This window comes from Chanos chanos, chromosome 1, assembly GCF_902362185.1.
Source record: "Chanos chanos chromosome 1, fChaCha1.1, whole genome shotgun sequence".
Lineage (NCBI taxonomy): Eukaryota > Metazoa > Chordata > Actinopteri > Gonorynchiformes > Chanidae > Chanos > Chanos chanos.
Genome location: NC_044495.1, coordinates 46,246,689 through 46,267,381, shown reverse-complemented (window position 1 = coordinate 46,267,381; position 20,693 = coordinate 46,246,689). Strand labels below are relative to the sequence as shown.

The window sequence follows — 20,693 nt, the reverse complement described above, 5'->3', positions numbered from 1 at the left end:
GCATCAAGCGGGCATCGAGAATCAACACCAAGTTTGCACACGACATACAAGCACCCTAACAGTTTCGCATAATAAGTAGTTTAAGTCGAACACACTTGCGTAGTTGCAAGAACAATATCAATTAGTCGTTCACTTTTACATTATCACTGCGTATACAAACAAAACCAACTGGAGAAGCCAACTGAACAGGTTGAATACAATGGTCTGCACATCAGCTTCACTTCCTGCAATATCACGACTAAACAATTATAGCCAATCAGCGATCGTGCGTGTCTACGTATTGCCCTTTGACCTCAGAGTAAATCACGAACAAACATGGCGGATGTCGATTTCGGTGACAGCGAACTGTTTGAGCAGTTCGAGGATAATAGGCCAGTACCAGTGCATACACATTTTTCAGATGCCGAAGACGATCCAGGTGAACTCTCTGAACTCCGGGAGAAATTAGCGGAATACGAAGATACCATAGACCGGCTAAAAACAGAGAATATCCTTATGCATCGGGAGAGAGAGTCGCACTGTATTGTGGAAGGCTGCATCATATGAAGGACTCAAATCTCGCCGCTCCCACACTCATTGGCTGGCATATGTTGACCCATAACTTGCAGAATTTCTAACGTTAACAGACTGGTGTTCGTTTGTTACCTGATTAATAACATGCTAAGCTAGGTTTGTAGGTTTTTAGAATCCTCTCTTACTGACCCAAAATTAGCGCGCAAGATTTTTTTTAACGTGCTTGTTATCGAAACATCACACTTGTCTGTAAAACCAACGTTTGCTCTACTCTGCAGCGAAAGGCTAGAGAGTTGTATACATTGTCATACTAAACTGCGCTACGGGGTCGAGTACAGTGTTTACGATGTTCTGTTACACACGACGTCTACCTGTTTACGTCTGCTTAACTTTCATTTTCGTTTCTCAGCTTGATTACATTCCAAGACTAGTTTTCGCAATTTAGCCATATTGCTATCCCTTAACTACTGGTTCACATCAGGAGCTAAGGAGGAAGCTGAATGTTCTGAGTCGACCTCCGTAAGTTTACAGGTCTCTTACCACATTGATAAACAGTGACACTGTAACAAATATTGCCGCTAAATTATTTTTAAACATCTCATATAAATTTCATTGTGGATATGTTGTGTTCTTTTTTAGAGGTGTCCTCATAGAAAATGCTAAAATTGATGGCCCACTTCTCCAAATTCTTTTTGGAAATAATAGCATCTCCAAGTAAGTGTTGATTGCCTTTATACATATGTCTTGAACATTGTAAAATAATTTAATAGAGTAGCAGTCAAACTAAGCGAGTGTGCATGCATCTGTGTGTATTCAGGCAGTGTCATCAGGAGATTGAGGACTTCATCTTTAGTCTGGTCCAGAGACACCAGCAGCAGAGGAGCAATGAGAGAGAGGGTTCGGCCACGAACGCCAGCCCTCAGGTTTAAACTCCTTAACTAAAAAACATCACTAGAAACCTGCTCTCTTATTGTAAATATGAGTTTTAGCAAGTGCACAACCTTTTTTTTTTTGGCAGTGTTCTAGTTTTGTCATGGAGGAGAGATACAAAGTGGACACATCAGCCACGTCAGTGACCCTTAAAAAGATCAAGGATGCTTTCAGTGTAAGTGGAAAAATTAAATCTAGAATTAGTACTGCAGTACTAGAAGAACTAGTACCACTGTATTATCATAATTATCATTCTTGTAAATGTCCTCTTTGAGGTGGCTTGCTGCATGTAGATGTCAATGTCATCTGAAACTATTCTGTGGAGAATTGCTCTGAAGATGAATTACTGTGACACAACTGGTGATGTAATGTTTGTTTTCATTGTTCTGTAGGTGGTGGGAAGTGTGCTTTATTTTACCAGTTTCTGTCTGGATAAACTCGGCCAGCCCCTGCTGAATGACAACCCTCAGCTGACCGATGGCTGGGAAGTCCCCAAGTATCCTGTAAAGATGCTGAGTCACTGATAGCCAAGACAGAATCACCTTAACCTCACCTAAGACACATGCTGGAGAGTTTGGAGTGACATCTCATTTGCAACTTCCACCTATATTTGCACCAGACTGCCACCCATATTTGTGTTTAGTTTACAGAAGTCTCTATTATGGTGCAGTTTTAAAATACATTCTTTGCTGTTCACAAATAATGTTAATACCAGAGTCAGCTGTAAAGAAGTTCCTGAATCATTTTTGCAAAGATATCAGCAGGTCTTTGGCCAGGTCATTGCCTTGGAAGGTGAAGAAATACAGATTAAGGAGAAAAGGTAAGGACCATGTTTAGTGTAGACGGTCTATATTCAGAGCAGTCACGTTGTCCTCGCAGAAATTCAGAAATTTGTGTGGAAGACCATATGCAAACAGAGCTGGTCTGTGAGGGAGTGGAGGTGCTCACTAAAAGGGTTCTGGTCAAAATTATTTTTTCAAATCTTTTGTTCTTTTCAGGCCCAGGCCTTGCTGTTTTAATTGTGGTGCTGAAGACCACCAACTCCGAGACTGTCCAAAGGTTTTACTCCTTCCTCTCCATGTTATGTTGACACGGGAACTTGCAGCCGGATTTATGCAGAATGACTTTTGAAACCAAGAAACCTTGTCTATGTTTCAAAGCATACATTTCCTAAAAATATTCTATGGGACTCCAGTATCAGTTAGAGAATAAGTTTGACTCTTTAACATCAGAAAAAAGAGGTTGATACCACAACTTTGTGTTTGTTCCTTTTCAGCCCAAAGACATGGCTCGAATCAGTGAGAAGCGGAAAGAATTTTCACAGGGAAACAATCAGAGCAACCAGCGCTACCATGAGGAGGAGGTGGAAGAGCGCTTTGCTAAGTTTAAACCAGGGAGAGTAAGGTAGGGCAGTTTATCCTTAAATGCTGCTCTCTCCCTTAATGAAGATCCTAATGTAGATGCAGAATTTGCACTTTGCCATACTCTTTTTGTGCCAGGGTGTTATTCCTCAATTGGTTATAAATACAGCCATTGCATGGGACCTGCATACAGAGATAGTGATTATTTGTTTGTTCTCATTAAAAAAAAAAAACTTATTTGAAAGAAAATGTGCATAATGCAGATGCGTGATGGTTGTGTGCAAATAGAGTATTTTGCAAGTAGTATATTTTAGAAACTTCTTGTGCCTAATCTTCACCTTTGGATGCATTGTTCTGTTCAGTGAGGAGCTTCTGGATGCACTCGGGGTTTCAGAGAACACTCTTCCGCCCTTCATTTACCGAATGAGGGAACTGGGCTACCCCCCAGGCTGGCTGAAGGAAGCAGAGATGGAGAACTCAGGCCTCACACTCTATGACGGAAAGAGTAAGCTCACTGCAACTGCTTCAGATATAAATACAACATATCCCCAGCTTCAGACCGTTCAGCTGAGAAAAAAAATAAGGGACAAACAAATGATCTATACACTGGTAACTGTGCACAATGAATCATTGAGTTGCTTATTGGAAACTTACATATATAATGTTTTCTGTTATAAGCATCGAGTGATGGAGAAGAGAACAGTAGCCATGGCCAGAAAGTGTCCTATGATGTCTCCAAACTAGTGGATTTCCCCGGTTTCAATGTAACTGCACCATCAGGGGTAAAAGATGTAAGTGTGTGATAGTGCAGGACTAGAGTGCCTGTCAAAAGGCCCCATCCTTTCTCCGTGTGATCAGACATAGCATTAACACTCACAATATGAGTAAGAAAACACTGGTATACAGTTGTTTTGTTTGATGACAAGTATCAGTCTGTCCTGTTATTCGGGCTATCCCTTTTTCCCTCTCCTTCTTGTTATTGTTTTAGAACTTTTGAGTTCAAATCTAAATTTGTTGTGAACTGTTTCCATGCTTGCAGGAGTACAGGATGTTTGGCTCCATCCCAATGCAGCACCATCACATGAAACATAATTTTGCTGCGTATTTGTCCAGTGCTTATCCTACGGTAAATGCAACCATTTTTCATATCTGTTTTGTTTATACACACTATCCAATCAAAAGTTGTAGGGTGTTATTAAAAATGTTTTTATTTTTAATTACATTTTTAATGCCATTGTGTTGTCTCACGTTTGGCCCTGATGATGGCTTCATTATGTCATAGAAAATGTCCTGCTAATGTCTGTCCACCAGTGGTATTCATCTTAGTCCTTCCATACTTTGTTGATATAATATTAATATCAATATTAAGCTTATATTAACATAAGGTTAATATAAAATCTGGTCTATTGGATGGAATTTGGAGCTGATCCATAGAGCTACTCACATCATGGAAGATGCTAAAAAAATACTATCCCACCAACAACCATCCAACAGTCGTTCCAGAACTTGTCCCATTGCCTATGATATGTTAGAGTATGTGCACATCCATTTTCCTGCTGTTGTCCACAGCCTGGGTCAAACTGCAATAAGAGACGTCACGGGTCTGAATCAAGCCCTCACCAGACCAAAAAACGGCGGTCCAACCCAGAGTCCTCCAGAGGTTCGGACATGGATGTTGACACAGGTAGAAAATTTTAAGCACCATGTAGGATTGGCTGTTTTAAGAATGTTCCTGTCATCAAATAATGCTCTTAAAAGGGACCAGAAAAGTTATCACAGTGGTATTTATTTTGTCTATCCACCTGAGCTTAAAATTTACATGGAGATAATCTGTTTTCAGTTTTAGAGAGGACTTACATAGTGATGTTTGTCTTGACATTGAAAATAGAGTCACACAGCCCATGGCTTTGAGCTGTTTTATTAAAATATGTGATATGATATGATAATTATTTATAACGAATGACAAGCCTAATCTGCATTATACTGGAGTACAGTGCTTGGTATGCAATCCCTGTCACTGTCTCCCCCAGATCAGGAAAGCCCTGCCCGCCCATGGAGTTCAGATGGCTTCCAGTTTCAACCTCCACTTCCTATTGGCTCTCCCTCCTTCGGCACGCCTCCTCCCCTACCACCTGGAACACCCCCGGTTACCCCTACACCACCCCCACTCCCAAAAGGCACCCCTCCTCCAACACCCCCTGCCAATGGGTCTCTGTTGGTACAGAGCGAGGGGGAGATGGGAGTCGGGAGTGAGGAGGACGGACTGACCCTGGAGGAGCTGGAGGAGCAGCAGAGGCTTATCTGGGCTGCTCTAGAAAGCACTGACATAGCAACCAACAGCGATTCTGAGACCGGTGCCATGGAAACGCCTGTTCCCAGCTCTCCCAGTGTCACCACAACCGCACAGCTGGATGCTGAGATAGAGGAGGGTGAAGAGGATGGAGAGGTGCGGACGGAGGAGACTACAAGCCGCAACGGTGAAGAGCTGAGTGCCGTTTCATCCCCCGCGGAGGTCCTGATGATGGAAGTGGGAGAAGATCAGAGCAAAAATGAATCAGACACAGACAGCCTTCCAAAGCATAGTCATGGAGACCAGAGCAAAGTGGAGTCATTTGGTTATGAGGAGTTCATCGTCCTGGATGAAAGTGGGGATGAAGATAGCGGTAAGGAAAAGGATGTCTCCAGCCAAGCTGTCTCTGAAGAGGGTAATACACCACAGACGTCTGCTCAGGATGCTCCTCCATCAGAGAAGCCTGATGATGGAGAGGAGGAGGAGCCAGTGGCAAGTAAGATAACCTCCGTCCCTCACCGCAGCAAGTTTGCTGAGGGTATCATTCCATTCGAGGACACGCCTGAGTTTACAGAGGTTGCTGAGGCAACCGGAGTCTACCTCAGGATTCGGGACTTGCTCAAAGGCTCCCCGCGTAATCAGGCCAAAAACAAAAAGTAAACTAGGAGAGCATAGTCAGAGAACATAAGTCAGATGTGCATTTTTTTCAGATGTGTGATTTCAAGTTCAAGGACAGTTTGATGTTTGACGGCTTTTCTCTTTCGCCCACTTTTGTTACCAGTGATCTGACCAGTCAGGGTTTTAAAATCATCTTCTCTAAAAAACACAAATTTCTACTTTTAGTCAGACCTTTTGTCATTGTTACTCAGGCACCAGTTGATTTTTGTCTTTTTTTAGGTGTGTTAAATTTCAACAGACTCTTTTATATATTCAGATTTTATAAACAACTCGTCGGTTTTTTTTTTTGTGTTTGGATTTTTTTTTTGCCCTTTGAGTTTCTTTTATTATTCAGGGGGATTTCCGTCTCACTTCCCACTTCCCTTTTACTTGGCTTTTGGACAAGTTCACGTTTGCTTACACTTAAAACAAGTGTTCATGTTCTAATTTTAGCCCTAAATTATTTTTTATCAGATTAGTTTTGTTTTTTTTTTGTTTTCATCTGACATCATGGACCGGTTTTAAATTTTGGACATTTGCATCCAGTTGTTACCAGGTGCAACATAATAAAAAGGAGGGAAACCATCATTTAGTTCACCTCACTTGTTAACCTTACAGACGGCAAACACTGTCCAGTTGAACTGTAGTTTTTGGAGTCGACATAAATTTGATTTCTACATGCATTTCACATGTGCTTACAATTTACATAAATTAACGTCCAGCTATGTGAAGAGGCAAAATAGCACAAAATGTGAAGCATCTCCTGTGCATATCGAGCACATCAGGGTTTAGGTTTGAAGCATTGTGTTGTTCATGAGAGGGAAACAGAACATGAGCAAATGACAGAAATGCAAATCAGAGTCCCTGGAGCCAGTTATGGTGGGAAGTGGATGTGTTTTCCACTGACTTTATAGAGCTGTTTGGTATTTGTGTCCAAGATGGCAGCACGGGTGTAAAGAGGTAAGTATAGCCCTGTCACACAATCACTGTAAACTTTTGTCTGACCTTAGAGACTTACATCATTCCTAAATTCCCATGCATTTAATTTCATTTCATTTCATATGCATACCAGGTTTAGCGTTTTCTCATAACATAAAGGAGATGACCTGGACCGAGACATGCATTAGTGCAGTTTGATTAAAAAACAAACGAATAAATACAGGCATGGTGGTTCATTTGGTGTATCAGCACCTGTGAAGTGAAACTGAGCTCTCTATTTAACTGGTTCACCCCATTTGGTAAACTCATTTACTTTGAAGAGCAAGTTATGACAAATGAAAGTACTATAACAAGAGGACTGGTGCAGAACACTGTGGAGAGGAACATGAACTGAGCTGAAGTTTTTCTGATTCAGAGGTTGCACATAATGCACCCAGTTAAACAACCGGTCATTAGTTGGAGATGGCACCCTAGTGTGTTTTTTTTCCTCTCAGCTGATGCAATGCACCCCACAACAGGTGCTCTTAAAATGTTTTGTGTTTGTTTGTTTGTTTTTTTATTCATGCTTTAAAAACATATCCATACATAATTATTATCTAGAACAAAAAGCCCACAGAAAAGACTGTGATTCCAACAGTGCATCTGTTCAAATTACAGCTTCTTAATTATGAGTACTTGCCAAAATACAGGAAGTGCACTGTCATCGTAGAGTATTAAACCACATAGTGTAGATTCTGCACGTGTCTGAAGCTATATTAGGCAAGTGCAACATGGCTGTACAAGAAATTCTGTAATTTGATGTTTTGCTGATCTTAGAAACTGCTGACAAAGATTCTGCCAAGGGTGTTGAGATGGGTGGAGATGTGACAGAGACTGCGCTGGCATATGGGTTACATTGTATTAAACCAGTCATTAAACCACTCACGCACCACATGCCCTGCGGATGGAAGGGACCACACCCCTCAGCGCAAAAAAACCCCAAAAAAACTTCATCTAAAGAAGATGGTGACCAATCAGATTGGATTTGTATTTATCTCTGTTTACCTTGTCCTAGTTTGCAATACGCGTAGTATCCCTCATTTACTCAAGGTAGAAAGTTTACATGATTTTGAAAGATGCCAGTGCAGTGTTCTTAACGAGCCATAGGTGGGACAGGAAGCCCCAAACAGCTGTTTTTTTCTTGGTGTTCTTTTAAGTGCACACGTAATTTATCTGTCTATAATTCTTTCTTAGAAGTAGGTTTCTTCATAATGACTTTACAAAAAAGCCTGAGGCGGTGCGACTATTTAGGTCTGTTTTCACATCAAATGACTTCTTAGGGTTCTACTGCATTTACTCTGAACCTCAAAACAACATACACACACTACTTGATGCCCTCGTAGTGCAGTGAAGGACTTCTCCGTAGTAGCAGTAAACGCGCGGCACACTAACTAATCCAGGCAGGGTTTAGGTCTACGTCACTACGCTATCCTACTCTGCTGGCTCAGTGGAGAGCGTGAACGCACCCGGCAACACCTCAATCTGCTGTAGAGACATAAGTACATTTGGGGCGAGAGATTCGCTGGATTAGTTTCTGCCCCAGTCGACTAATCAGCCAGACGTTTCTGGGGAGTTACTGGACAGGTAAATATGTATGGATTATTATCATCATCACTGTTTGAGGACAGTAAGATTTCGATTGTGTGAACCTCAAGGAGAGCTTAGGTTTTTGCCCGCGAAGGAGGGAATAGCTCGCGAGAATTTCCGACCGGAGAGAGCCTTCACTGCTAGGGCCCGAGACCGAGCACTACGCCTGTGTGGTTATGACGTTTTGTATGTGTTTGGTAGTATTTCTGATACTTGTCAAAATGAGTGTATTCTTGCTTAACTCGCTACAGTAATCTGATCTGTAGTCGATAGGTGTCCAGTTTACTTGTGATAACAGCCTTTGTTCGTGAAAATAGCGAGTTAGAAAGGACATGACGGAACGCAGTCACTCGGACCTGTGAGATCTCGAAACAGCTACTGCTCTGGTAGGTACTCGCGAAACGCTGTCAAGATAAGATTAGTTCAGATTTGTTAAAACTTGTGACTTATTTACTTTATCGACCATGTCACCAGATTTAAGGTGTGGTCTACTTTGTCATTCTTCTTTTCTCCATCGTTCAACTTCTTGTGACTCATGCAGGTCAAGTTGACTTCCCAAACTTCAGTTGGCTAGTTCACTCTGTCATGTTAGTTACAAGTGAAAGCAATACAGCAGCCCAGATGCAAGGACTCAAAGCAGAGCTAGCATGCTCACGTTAGCTACAGCTGTCGTTTTAACATATACAGTAACCTCATACCGGTACTGTACGCTTGTATGAATATCCAAACCCTTCTCCGGTCTGGGGAGTCTTAAGTCAAACCGGTGTGTGAACGATCACAATGGTAGCTCATCCTTGAACGATATCCAGATGTGCCACCTCATCATGGTCTCGGTGGTGGCGACACGAAAAACAGCCTAGCCAACATGTTATGTACGCCTTAGCGACACGTGGTGTGGAATTTTAACGTTATCAGATAATTTGCCTGGATTTAATACCCTCTCCCTGTTCGATTGCACAGCATGCGAAAGTAAATGATTAAGCGTCACATGTTTTACTCAGATGTAAATCCTCCACATTTGATTCATGACATGTCAGAGCTGAAGTAATCATTGTGCGAGATGTAACCTTTTAAAGTTCATAATCCTTGCCGCACTATAGCAGAATTAAGCAGCTCTATGCTTGCTGTTGAAGTAAACCGCAGTGAATATCACCTGACAATCACGTGTGCTCAAAGTGCCTGTCAGAGCTGGTATTTAAACACTTCAAAAATGTATCTGAATGTGTTAAAGGATTCAGATTTGCACATGGCCAGCATTTTTCAACAAGTTCCTAAGTGAGTGCAAAATTTTAGATTTAAGGCCAATATTTATGTATTACAGGCTGAATGTGCAGTGTGGATTATATATTTAGTGAAATCTGTTTTGATAACACCCCATTAAAGGTAATAAATGGGGTCATTGTGTGTGTTGTCTGACCAAAGTTATTTTTGGTGAATGTTCACATCAGGTTTAAGACTAGATATGTGTTTTTGGGACCTCTCAAAAGCTTCTTCAGTCTATAAAATGACTATCAGTACTGCTTTGACCATACTGATTTGTCAAATTTAACGTCAGTGCCAAGTGTTGTGATTCAGATGTGTGCTGCGGGGCAAGTGGGTTTGACAGCGTGATTTTTAAAAATTACATTCCTGTCATTTCCCTCTTCTCAGAGGTTGCAGCTAACACACACCTAATTACCAGTCACTCCCTTGTTCCAGCACTGCACCTTTCTCAAAATGTCAGAGGAGAAGATCTATTAGCACTACCCAGCCTACCCAGCACTACCCTACCCAACCGTAATAACTTTCTTTATTTCTTTCTCTCGTTTGATTTTTTTGTTTTTTTTGTTTTGTTTTTTGGTTTCGTTTTCTCTGGCCCCTATTGTCTCACAGATGAGCTGTCCTTATTTACAAGGTTTATCAGATAGTGGTTCGTTGGTGATGGTTTGCTGATCAGCATTTTAATTATTTAGTGTGTTCTGTGCTTAACGAAAATTAGAATGAACAGAGTTCTGTCTGTACACGGGTCCATTACAGAAGTTAATTCTCATTTTAAGCCATGGCTTTAAAGAAAAAGTAGTGTAATTCAGTTTTCAAGTGCTAATGAACAAGGCTCTGAATGGAGTTAGCTTTCTCACTCCATGCTGTTTGACACAGACATGCTATCAGAATCTTTGATTATTCGTTAGGAAATGCATCACATCTTTTCTCCTTTTGCACAGTGTTTCCAAGATCATCCATCTGACAAAACTGTGAAAATATTCTCTCACCGTGACACCCCTTTTGCATTGGACATGTCAGAGCTGGAGTGCATGGGAGGAAACACTATGATCTCTGGTTATGGGATTTTTTTGCTTCATTTTTTCACCTGAAATCAGAGAATAAATTATTATACTGAATGATTAAGATCAGGACTGTAGGTGGCAGTTTCTGTGCTGTGTCTTTATATTTCAATATAGAGGAATGGCCTGTGTGTTTGTGGTTCATACTGGCTAATGCTGATAATAGGAGTTTTGACTCTGGGTAGATGGTACCTATATAGATAGATGGTATCTCATGGATTCTACCATCATTGAGCCAAGTTCCACATATGATAAACAGCAGATTAAAATGTTTGGAATAGGCACTGATGCTTTGCCAGTACTCTGACTGTATGTGTACACGTGTGTCTGTGTGGGGTTTTTTATTTCACCCCTTTTTCAAAAGCCAGACTCTGCTGGAATCTCAGCTCCAGTTAATCTCTTAATGAGTTTAGTAATCTTCTTTAAGACTCCAGATCTGAAATCATCTCTTTTTTGACCATCAAATTGCTGGCCATTATCTCCAGGTATTTACCCTGTCCTAATTGGAGCAAGACCAGAATGGGATTGTTAAAAGCATTTAGTTTATCGGTAGATTAATAGATAAATAGATTAATGTCCTAAACTCTTTCATGGGCAGGAGGATGAAGAGGGAGCACTTTTTAATAGTGATTACCAAGTCATGTGTCTCTCTCTAATCTGCTTAAAAAACATACACACAAACTCATCTCAGCTTGTGAATGTGTTGTTTGATTGATCTCTGGGCTTCTTTTCTAAATAACACATTCTTATCCTTACTTTTTGAACCTGACTTCTCCTATCCTTTTGTTGTGTTATTCACTATATGATTTTGTTTAAACTCCTTATGGGTTGTGGGAAGAGATATACACATGTGGTGGAGATACTGTGGAAGAGACCAGTGTATGAATGAGTGTGCACTGAGCCATGGCCTATTGTTATTGTTGAGCCGGAATGGAGCCCTAGCATGGGGTATGGGGAAATAGAGCTAAGGTCACTGACCTTTGACATCTCTGCTCCTCTGTTTGTGTCAGGTTTTCCTCAGCCCCTTGGCTGTTCTTCTCCACTTGTTATTCTATCCTGTCCAGCAGCATCTGGGTTATTTCCTTCAGTAGGTCTTGAATTTGTCTACGCTATTTAAAAAAAGAGTAATAATTTTTGTTTTCAAATTTACAGGATGAAAAAATGTACTTATTTGTTCAATAGACATGCTTTTCCTTGTGTAACCTGTATAAATATCTGGGTAAATAAACGGTATGAAGAGTTAAAATCTTCTATTACATGAAGTTCATGAGCTTGGTTGAATGCGCAGAAGGCTGTGTAATGATTTTCTTCACAGGGACTGCAGAAAACTACTGCTGCCTTGAAGCCTGTCACTCCCAATAATTAGAAACAGGATAATATCATTTAATTTTGTATGTAAAGAACATGGGAAAGCTCTCAGGTGTGCTGCCTCTGGCCTTGGGGTTTTCATAATTGTTATTTAGAGTTCATCACTTCAGAGGAAGCTCATAAACCCAACTTCCTTTCTTTCAAACGGTCTCTTATTCTGTGTTTGTGTGACACTGTATACCTACAGTTAGAAACCACTGGCTAATTTAGTGAGGTGATCCACCCCCCACACTAGGCTATGCTGTAGTGTTTTGTCACGTAGTTTTTGAAGACAGTAGTCCAGAATAAAGGAGGAAGTGGGAGAGGTGTCTTTGTGATAGCAGAATTTGAGAGTGTGGTGTTTGCTAAATAGTTTCTGTGCCATAAGTCTGCAGAATTACAGCCTCTTCCGTTTGTGTGGACTCGACTCACAGGACTGTCAAATTTAGCAAAATGTACTGACTGCCATTCAGAATATTATTAAATATCTGATCACATGTATTCTGCTGCTTGCTTGATTGTATGTTTTATTGTTAAATGGGAAAGGAGTTTTATGAAATAAGTATTTGAATGTATTTGATTGAATATAAGATAAGAAAGAGCTTCTATTTTGATTCTATATTCTCTTATGACACGGTGTTAAGGAGTCCACTATTAAGTAGCATAGGTGTCACTGTGTCTGCATAAAAGCATAAACAACAACAACAACACAAAGATATTCATTTCTCTTACACTGATAGCACATGGGTGTCTCTTATTAAGCATATTAATTACAGTGAAATAGCACTAAAATCGTAACCGACCACAGCATGTTTTGTCAAACCTGCGACAGAACCGTGGCTGTCATTGTAATAACTGTTACAAACAGTAACACCATTATCTAAATGAAAGGAATTCTTGTAGGCTGTAGAAGCTTGCTTATGCAGAGGACTAGCTCTGTGAAAACAGAGCGGTAGAACTGCATGCCTGTCTGTTTAAAAACCATGCTCATCTGCATAGCTCTCTCTCTCTTTCTCCAATCAGCAAGTGTACAACATGTCAGATAATTTCTGTTGTTGTTTATGTTACCATAAATAATTTCAGTGACAGTTTAGATGCTGATATTGTAAGTAGTAGCCACATACAAATTCCCAGGTATTTCAGCAGTAGTGAATATCCATTTTTATGATATTATATCTTTATGAAAACGATATTCACTGAGCATTTGATGTTCGAATGAAATGACATTCATGAAGTATTGTCTGATAAACACTGCTCTATTTGTAGTTCACATGCTGTGACTAGTTTTCCAGGCTCTCTCTCTCTGTATGTTCCACTGCTGCTAAACAAGAGCATGCTGAAGGCCAACCAGACGCCCGCCGGCTTGTTTTTGTTATGGTAACCGTTTATTCTGAGGGAACACAGGGCTTCGTATTACTACAGATCATCTGACCCACGCTCCTCACACACACACACACACACACACACACACACACACTGACACATAACTGAATCTCACACTTAGGCGTCAGCTTCACTTTCCACACAAACCAATCCCCACACACTTCAGATCCTCACAGTTTTACAAGCCCTCGTCTGTCCCTTCCTTTTGATCATTTTCCTCTAAACTGTGAGTGACTTCTTTCCTTCAGTGCTTTGGAGAGTCATGAATGGATGTTTAAGGCTGTTAAGTGTTTATCATAGTGGTATTTAGTTTGAATGTATATTTAGATGTGATTGTATTAGCCAAATGCCTGAAGGTAAGGGTCATTATGAGTGCTGAGAGAGAGAGAGAGAGAGAGAGAGAGAGAGAGAGAGAGAGATAGAAAGAGAGAGGTGCACTCTGGGTAAGGTTGGCTTCCCAGCTGAGGGAGAGTCAAGTTAGAGGTTGGATAGACTCTGGATAAACATTAACTACAACTGATCGAACATGAGCCTCAGATTATTTCACTTTGTGTGTGTGTGCGTCAGTGAGTGTGTGCACACACTGTATTTCTCTGTTGCAGAGTAGACTAGACTGAACATTGGTCTATGCTTCTGCCTAATGTTCTCTGTAATCTGTAAGTTCTTTGTATGTCATGTAATGACAGCAATATCAAGTAATTTTAACTAACCAGGAGCTCTTGTTTTCTCTCTCAGGGTAGTGTGGTTTAGTTCTGATTTAGTTCCTAGTCGTGAGTCTGTTCTTTGTGTCACTAGAGACATAAAAAATACTTCATGTCTTTCATATGGCCGCTGAGCTTGGCCCGGGGGCCACCGTAACACTCCAGTCCCTCAGGAGAAGAGGCTCTATTTACATGCGTGCCTGAGTGTGGGCTGTGTTTTTGAGAGGGAAAACATCAGTGAAGGCACGGGTTTGATTTGATAAATAAAAGCCTTCTTGCTGTCACTGGTCTGTGGCCAGGCAGTTGAATTTGATTCTGCTCATACGTGTCATATGATTGCAATCTCTAAGATGAGAACATGGCTTTTTGGCTTTAACTTTGGACAGATTTGTAAGAAAATGTCTGGAGTTATGCTGGCAAAGAGCACTGGCCACCCTGCGTGGGTTCCTCTCTGGTTTTCACACTATTCCTTTGCTGTCTCTAATCCTCTCACCTCTCTGACTAACTGAAGCGTGTTGCACTGGCCCAGATTTGTAATGTGATGTAGGGCAAGTTTCCTGCTCAGTGTCTGTTCGCTGGATGGGGATCCTCTGAATGGACCTTCTCCGTTCCTGCAGACCGCTGTAATGGAACAGCAGTTTATCTCGTCCTCGTTCTCAGAAAGACAGCCTTTCACTAGAGACCTGACATACACTGACATGAACAAGAGCGCTGAATAGGCTGCGAGGATGTGGGCATTAAAATTGATTATTTGCCCTGTGGGTGGATGTATGAATAAAGCAGAGATGAGAGAGAGAGGCAGTTGAATACTGAGGGCATTATGACAGTGTGAGGCAGGCAGATTTAATGGTACTTTGGCTTGGATGAATGTTCAGTTTCCTTTTTTAAATTCTAGAATGGTTGCACACAGCAGAAAGATCTCTGTGCAGTGCTAAAGGGACCTGTAACTGAGCTGTTGTGAATTGTCCAAAATGGGGTTTGTAATTTAACTGACTCTAAGCGACTAAGTAAATATCATCTTGGCAAGTGTGTCCACACAGGGGGAGTATGCTAGACTGAATATGGCACCAGTGTTACTGTGAAATCCAGATCTGTTTTCTGACCAACACGACACAGAAATCGCTTTACCCTTAAAACTGATCTCCTCGCTTTGACGGATGACATCAGAGCAATAGAAATTCATGTTGTCTGGTGAATTTGTGCGGAGACTTAAGGATATGAGTGGGTTGCCTTGGCAGCAGGAAGTGGTTGGAGAGAACATGGAGCACAGGGTCAGTGGGAAACCTAATCCTGTTACGTATGCTCCAGAGCAGTGAGATACCTCGTTCGTAGTCCAGTTTCACTTACAAAAATGTGGCACCTGCCTCAGGACACTGCGGTGTGACACAGTGGGAGCACTGCAGAGCAATAACTGTGTACTGTAAGGATGTGCTGTGCAGGAGTTTGTGGTGCATGTGCAGTTTCTCATTGTTGTAAAGGTGACTGAAACAGCAGTGAAGAATGCATGAAGTAGGTTGTCCTGTATGTTATGCTGTCATTTTGTGTGTTTGTGTCATGTTTGTGTCTGTTTGGTGGTCATAAAGTGACCAGTCATCAGCATGCTTCTCCTAAAGGACTCGGGACATGAGTGGTCTCCACTTCTCTGCTAACGACTCCAGTCGATCTTGTGAAAAGACATAGGGGGTGGAATAAATGTTAAAAGAAAAAAAAAAAGGCAGGTCTGGGAAGGAGAGCTGGGCTTTTTATTCCAGCTGGATTTCTCCTTCCTCTGTAGGTTGTTTTTCTGTTTTCAGCCCTGTTCCTCTGGAATGTGGAGTAGGCTCTGTGGCTCAGGGTATCAGACATTCAGCTATGGCAGTTTCCGTTTCCTCATATTTTGGCACCGTTGTTCGTTTTGGAGGTCGAAATCCTGTGAGGCCCTTTGACAGTTTGTCTCTGGACTCGAATAAAGGCTGTTATACCGTAATACACATTACTGTGTGAAATCAGTTGAGATCATGTTGGTCTTTACCAAGCTGCAGAGCTGAAGAGCCAAACCAGTTTCTGTACTGACTATATAGACCAGTCCAGTGTGTTGCATGAAGGCAAATCATTGACTTATTGTTCACACATTATCCCTCATGATGAATAAGGTTCTGTTATAATATCCAGATCGTTCAACTGACCCCAAATCATTTGATTGTATTTGATATGAAAAGCAAAGACAATTTTTTTTACGATATAAATATCTTCAGAAGTGCTTCTCCTTAGTGCTGGTTCACAGTCAGGTGGTTTTGTCTTGGTTTGGTTGGTGTATTTGGCTGTGTGGGGAGCATGCAGGCTGATGGTTTCCACGCTGACGTGAGTGTGAGGGGACGTCTGATTGGCTTATAGTCATTGGCCCAGGTACTTCACACTTCACTCAGACTCTGGACCATAGGTATGTCCCATCAGCCATGGCATTTTTTTATGTCTCTAAATAGCCTCCATGTCTATGTTTTTTTGGGGGGGGGTTTTATTTGTCTTTGTTTGTTTGTTTCTTTCTTTCTATCTTTGTAAGATAGTTTGTTGATCTGTTTCAGGGACATGAGATGTTTATGAGATTGCAGTGTCATAAGCTGTGACTGTGGTGCTTGGCAGTATGGATGTCATGGATGTAAAGAGTCTTCTCAAACAAACACTGTTTTTTGGGGTTTTAGTCCATTCTATAAATAGGACGTTTCTCAGTGTCCCATCAATGTCTGGCTCTTTTTCAGGTTATCAGGTGGTGGAGAGGAGTGCTTGACTGAGACAGGTGGTCTGGTTTTCATTAACTCCACTCTGTTTACTAAAGTGCATTAGCCCATGTTGCTGTCACTGTGGCTACCAGCTCTTCCATCTTTAAACGCAATCAGTTTATCACATGGCCAATTTAGATCTTCATGCAGAATGAAACACAAGGATCAAAAAGAAATAATCATTCAAAAATGAATCAGATTTTTAAAATATCTGCAGGTATGGCGTGCAATAGAGGGAAGTTATACTTACTGAGTGTGTCTCACATTAGAAAAAAATGTCTAGATCATGTAGCCAGCTGTAATAATAATACCCAGGATCAGTTTTTCAGTCACATAGACTTTCAGACAGCTGGTCTGATTCTGAACAGGTTAAATAGACTTCAGAGGTCTGTGGGTTGTATGTCTTAGTGTGGGCAGTGTCTGACAGCGTCTCATTAAACTGCTGTTTATGATTGACCTAGTGGTAGGGTGACAAAGGTTATGATTGTCTTTTCCCCCAAACACACACTCAGTCACACACACACTCTCAGTCACACACACACACACACACACACACACACACACACAGTCTCATTATTTTTAGAGCTTTCTGATGTCAGTGTTTGGTGGCATGCAGGGGAAGTCTGCTGTCTCTCTATGCTTTGAGTTTCCTCCATGCTAACCCTGCATGCACTGTTATTTGTAATTGTACAAAGAGAGCGTCTGTAAGGCCTGTGAGAAACCTCGAGGGAGTTTCTTTACGGTAATCTACTCCCTTAGTCTGTTTCCACGTTTTTGAAACTTATCTAATGAGCAGCCATGGTCTTTGTACTCTTGAACAGGGTATTAACCTTTATCATATTTCTGACTTTGTGGGTTTTTCTCCTAATTTAGAACTTACCTGCATATCCAGGATGCACACACATCTGTCACTGTGGTCTTCAGTGTTTGTTTTGACTGTAAAGAATCCACAGAAACGGGACAGACTATTCAATCCAGACATGAATTATTATGGCCTGATCAAAATCTAAACTAGTTTGAAAAACCATACAGGTCTGACACAGCTCAGTGCAAATGGACGTAAGGGTTACCTGAGGGAGAAGAGAAGGGTTTAGAGTGAACCTACATTTGACAGCCTATTCCCTTGCACCATACGTATTTCACCATTTTTCTTATTTGTTGTATAAGTAGGAGGTTTTCAAAGGCAGACAGGCAGTGTTGTGCTATGATAGTCTTTCTGTGAAAGGTACTGTCAAGGTCACTGATGTGTATATTGGAGTGTGGGCAATGACAGGCAGTCACAGCAGACTGCAGTGGAATTCTCATCAGAGGAACACAGCGCCGTTCTCACTGTTTCTGTGGTGGGGGGAAGAAAGTTGGCCTTTAAAACAGACCCAGGCTCTTATAAGGGTCTGCTGTGTTCCATGCGGTATGTGGGATGTGCAAAAATGAACTGCTGAGTGGAAGTTTTCAGAGAGAGATTTGTTCCCTCACTACAGGAGACCTACCTGCTTTATCATATAACGGTAAACTATCAGTTATCTTGTGGTTCATGAATATTCATGAGGAACATATGAACAGGTTATTAGTTTTATTGTTTGGATTCTAAGCCCTATGAGTAAAGCTTTTATATAGCAAATATGTGTGTTTACATGTGTGTGTATATACATCAGTGTTTTTATACTTACATATATTGTAGGGATCGAACGACTATCGGCTTGGCCGTTTATTGGAGCCAATATTCAGCATTTTTCCAATTATCGGTATTGGTATTTTTTTATCCGATTGCCGATAAAATAAATTCATTTTAAAAAGCGCTACTTTGGCTCTGATGCAGCAGCCTCTCTCTGTCTGTAGTCACCGCTCTGTGGTCTAGACTAGAGCAATGTTCCGTCCACAGCACTGTCTGGTTACACGTCACGAGTAATGGCCTATCAACACTGAAGGCTACTGTGCCACACACGGGCACAGAGAAATGCATTTGAAGACTGGAGCTCACCGGAGTTGTGCTTTGAAGGTGAGGCAGCAGATATTGCCAAAGTTGCAATAAACATCACAATCTTTTACACTGGAGCTGCAAAAACCCCAGTTTCCCAGTTGCACAGAAAATGCCAGAATAATGTACTTTATTGCAGTGATACAGGCCTACAGTTAAGTATAACGAGATAATCGTTTATTTATGTAATGATAGTTATATCTTTGAGAAACATTGGTGCCACTGTAACTGGAGCTTATTTTAGTGAATGTAACATTACTCGCCCGTATGAGTTGTTTTTACATGTTATAGGTGGCCGATGGTCATTACAATGGAAGCTATTGTTGAGTCTCGTGGAGTTAACTTGAATGCCATAGCGAGCGTCAACAAGTTGCTTTGTTGGTCCATAATTTAGCCAGTTGACTTGCGAAAAAATTGCTAGGCTATGACGTTATCTCTTGCACGTCATTTACCAGGGCCGGTCATACTCTCGGTCTCAACCCACGACTACTGGTAACGTTACTGAAGTGTGTCCTGAAGCTGTATCTGATTCTTGTAGAGAGGTGCAGGGTATTGTTGTTAGAGACTTTAAACGTAATGGAACTGCATATAAGGCCTGTGTTAATCCATATATGGACTGCATAGATGGGTGTAGAGTTGTCAGAGTTGAAAAGTCACTTGTATTTATTTATTGAAAAATTTCAGTTAACTTTATAAGAAATGCTGCTGGGAGCTCCCTACACGTTTTGTTTTAAGATAATGTTGAAAAGTTCTCTTTCAATTAAACATATGCTTAAAGGCATTTCAACAAAGTTTTGAGTTGACGTTTGTGTTATTCTAAATTTTGACACCAAGATTTTCATTTTTACTGCAAATGTATATCGGTTCCAAATATTGGATATCTGTCTTCTTGACTGCTAATAATCTGTATCGGTATCAGCCCTGAAAGAAACATATCAGTCGACCCCTAATATATTGTTGATATATATTACTGATATTGGACGTATGTATTACTAATTTCCAAGCCGACTGCATTAACGTAACACTTGAATACATTAGACTGTGAGAAGCTGAAAGCCTGTGAGGTTGAGGAGTGAAGCTGTAGTGGCTAGTGCAGCAGTAGGATCGTTTTCACTGGTCTGAATGGAATTTCAGGCGGTCTTCGGGGCCCTCATGTGAAAAACAGACGAAAGTAGGCGTGGTTGAAGACCTGCCCATCAGTAGTCTATGGTGTTATTCTCCTTCTGTGTGGTCAGTGATTTGTCAGATGAGCTCTGTGGTTTAGGATGGTATCAGTCCCGATCTGTCTGTCAGCATTGCCTGTACTGTGTGAGGGCACTCTGGGATATGTGCATTCCTTTAAGAGAACAAAGGATTCTTGTCACCTCTTATATTTCTGTCTGCTTACTAATAGAGTTTCTCTCTCTCTCCCTCTCCACAGAGTCATCTTTGTTGGTGCACCCATTCCTTTCTTCTCTGTTCTATTTTTTTTTTTTTTTGATTGAAATTATTTTTTGATTGTTAAAGTCTTGCTGCATCGATTCAGCTCAGAAGACCGGAGTAAATGTGTGGGCCGGTGGAATCCTAGTGTGGGAGAAAACATCAGTCGCACAGAGAAACCATGAGCTCAGCCAAACCCAGTGGCCTCAAAGCGCCCAGCAAGATCGCCCGCCCGACTGGGGCTGCCAAAACCTCGCCCTCCTCCAGTAAGACCTGCTCCACTCTTACTTTACTCTCTGTATGAACCTTTTCTCGTCAGCAAATCTACCTCAGTCGACACTGCCAGGGTGTATATCATTGTATTGTCTCTATGTAATTTATTATGTAGTCTTTTTTTGTTGTTGTTATTATTTTTCTTATGCTTCATTTCCCTGAGCTGAAGAAAGAGTGGAGAAGTGCCATAAGTGCATGCCTT

At 41.2% G+C, this 20,693-nt stretch overlaps 2 protein-coding genes across 5 annotated transcripts in view; both read left to right on the top strand.

Moving 5' to 3' along the window:
• The first annotated feature begins 315 nt into the window (after positions 1-315).
• On the top strand, positions 316-5,781 carry zcchc8 (zinc finger, CCHC domain containing 8). Its single transcript, XM_030776421.1, has 14 exons — positions 316-487; positions 990-1,032; positions 1,153-1,227; positions 1,331-1,436; positions 1,532-1,618; positions 1,836-1,939; positions 2,198-2,263; positions 2,442-2,502; positions 2,720-2,847; positions 3,167-3,309; positions 3,483-3,595; positions 3,844-3,930; positions 4,374-4,488; positions 4,835-5,781. The coding sequence occupies exons 1-14, from the start codon at positions 316-318 to the stop codon at positions 5,752-5,754; spliced, it is 2,220 nt and encodes a 739-aa protein (XP_030632281.1). The 3' UTR covers positions 5,755-5,781.
• Positions 5,782-8,251: 2,470 nt separating this feature from the next.
• clip1a (CAP-GLY domain containing linker protein 1a) overlaps positions 8,252-20,693 on the top strand; it is a 40,575-nt gene continuing 28,133 nt past the window's right edge. For 3 of the 4 annotated variants that reach the window (XM_030766965.1, XM_030766973.1, XM_030766948.1), the window contains exons 1-2: positions 8,252-8,313; positions 20,220-20,484. In XM_030766965.1, coding sequence (XP_030622825.1) covers positions 20,400-20,484 — 85 coding nt within the window. In that variant the 5' untranslated portion in view covers positions 8,252-8,313; positions 20,220-20,399. The remainder of the gene's footprint in view (positions 8,314-20,219; positions 20,485-20,693) is intronic. The other variant, XM_030766957.1, reaches the window with a different exon arrangement.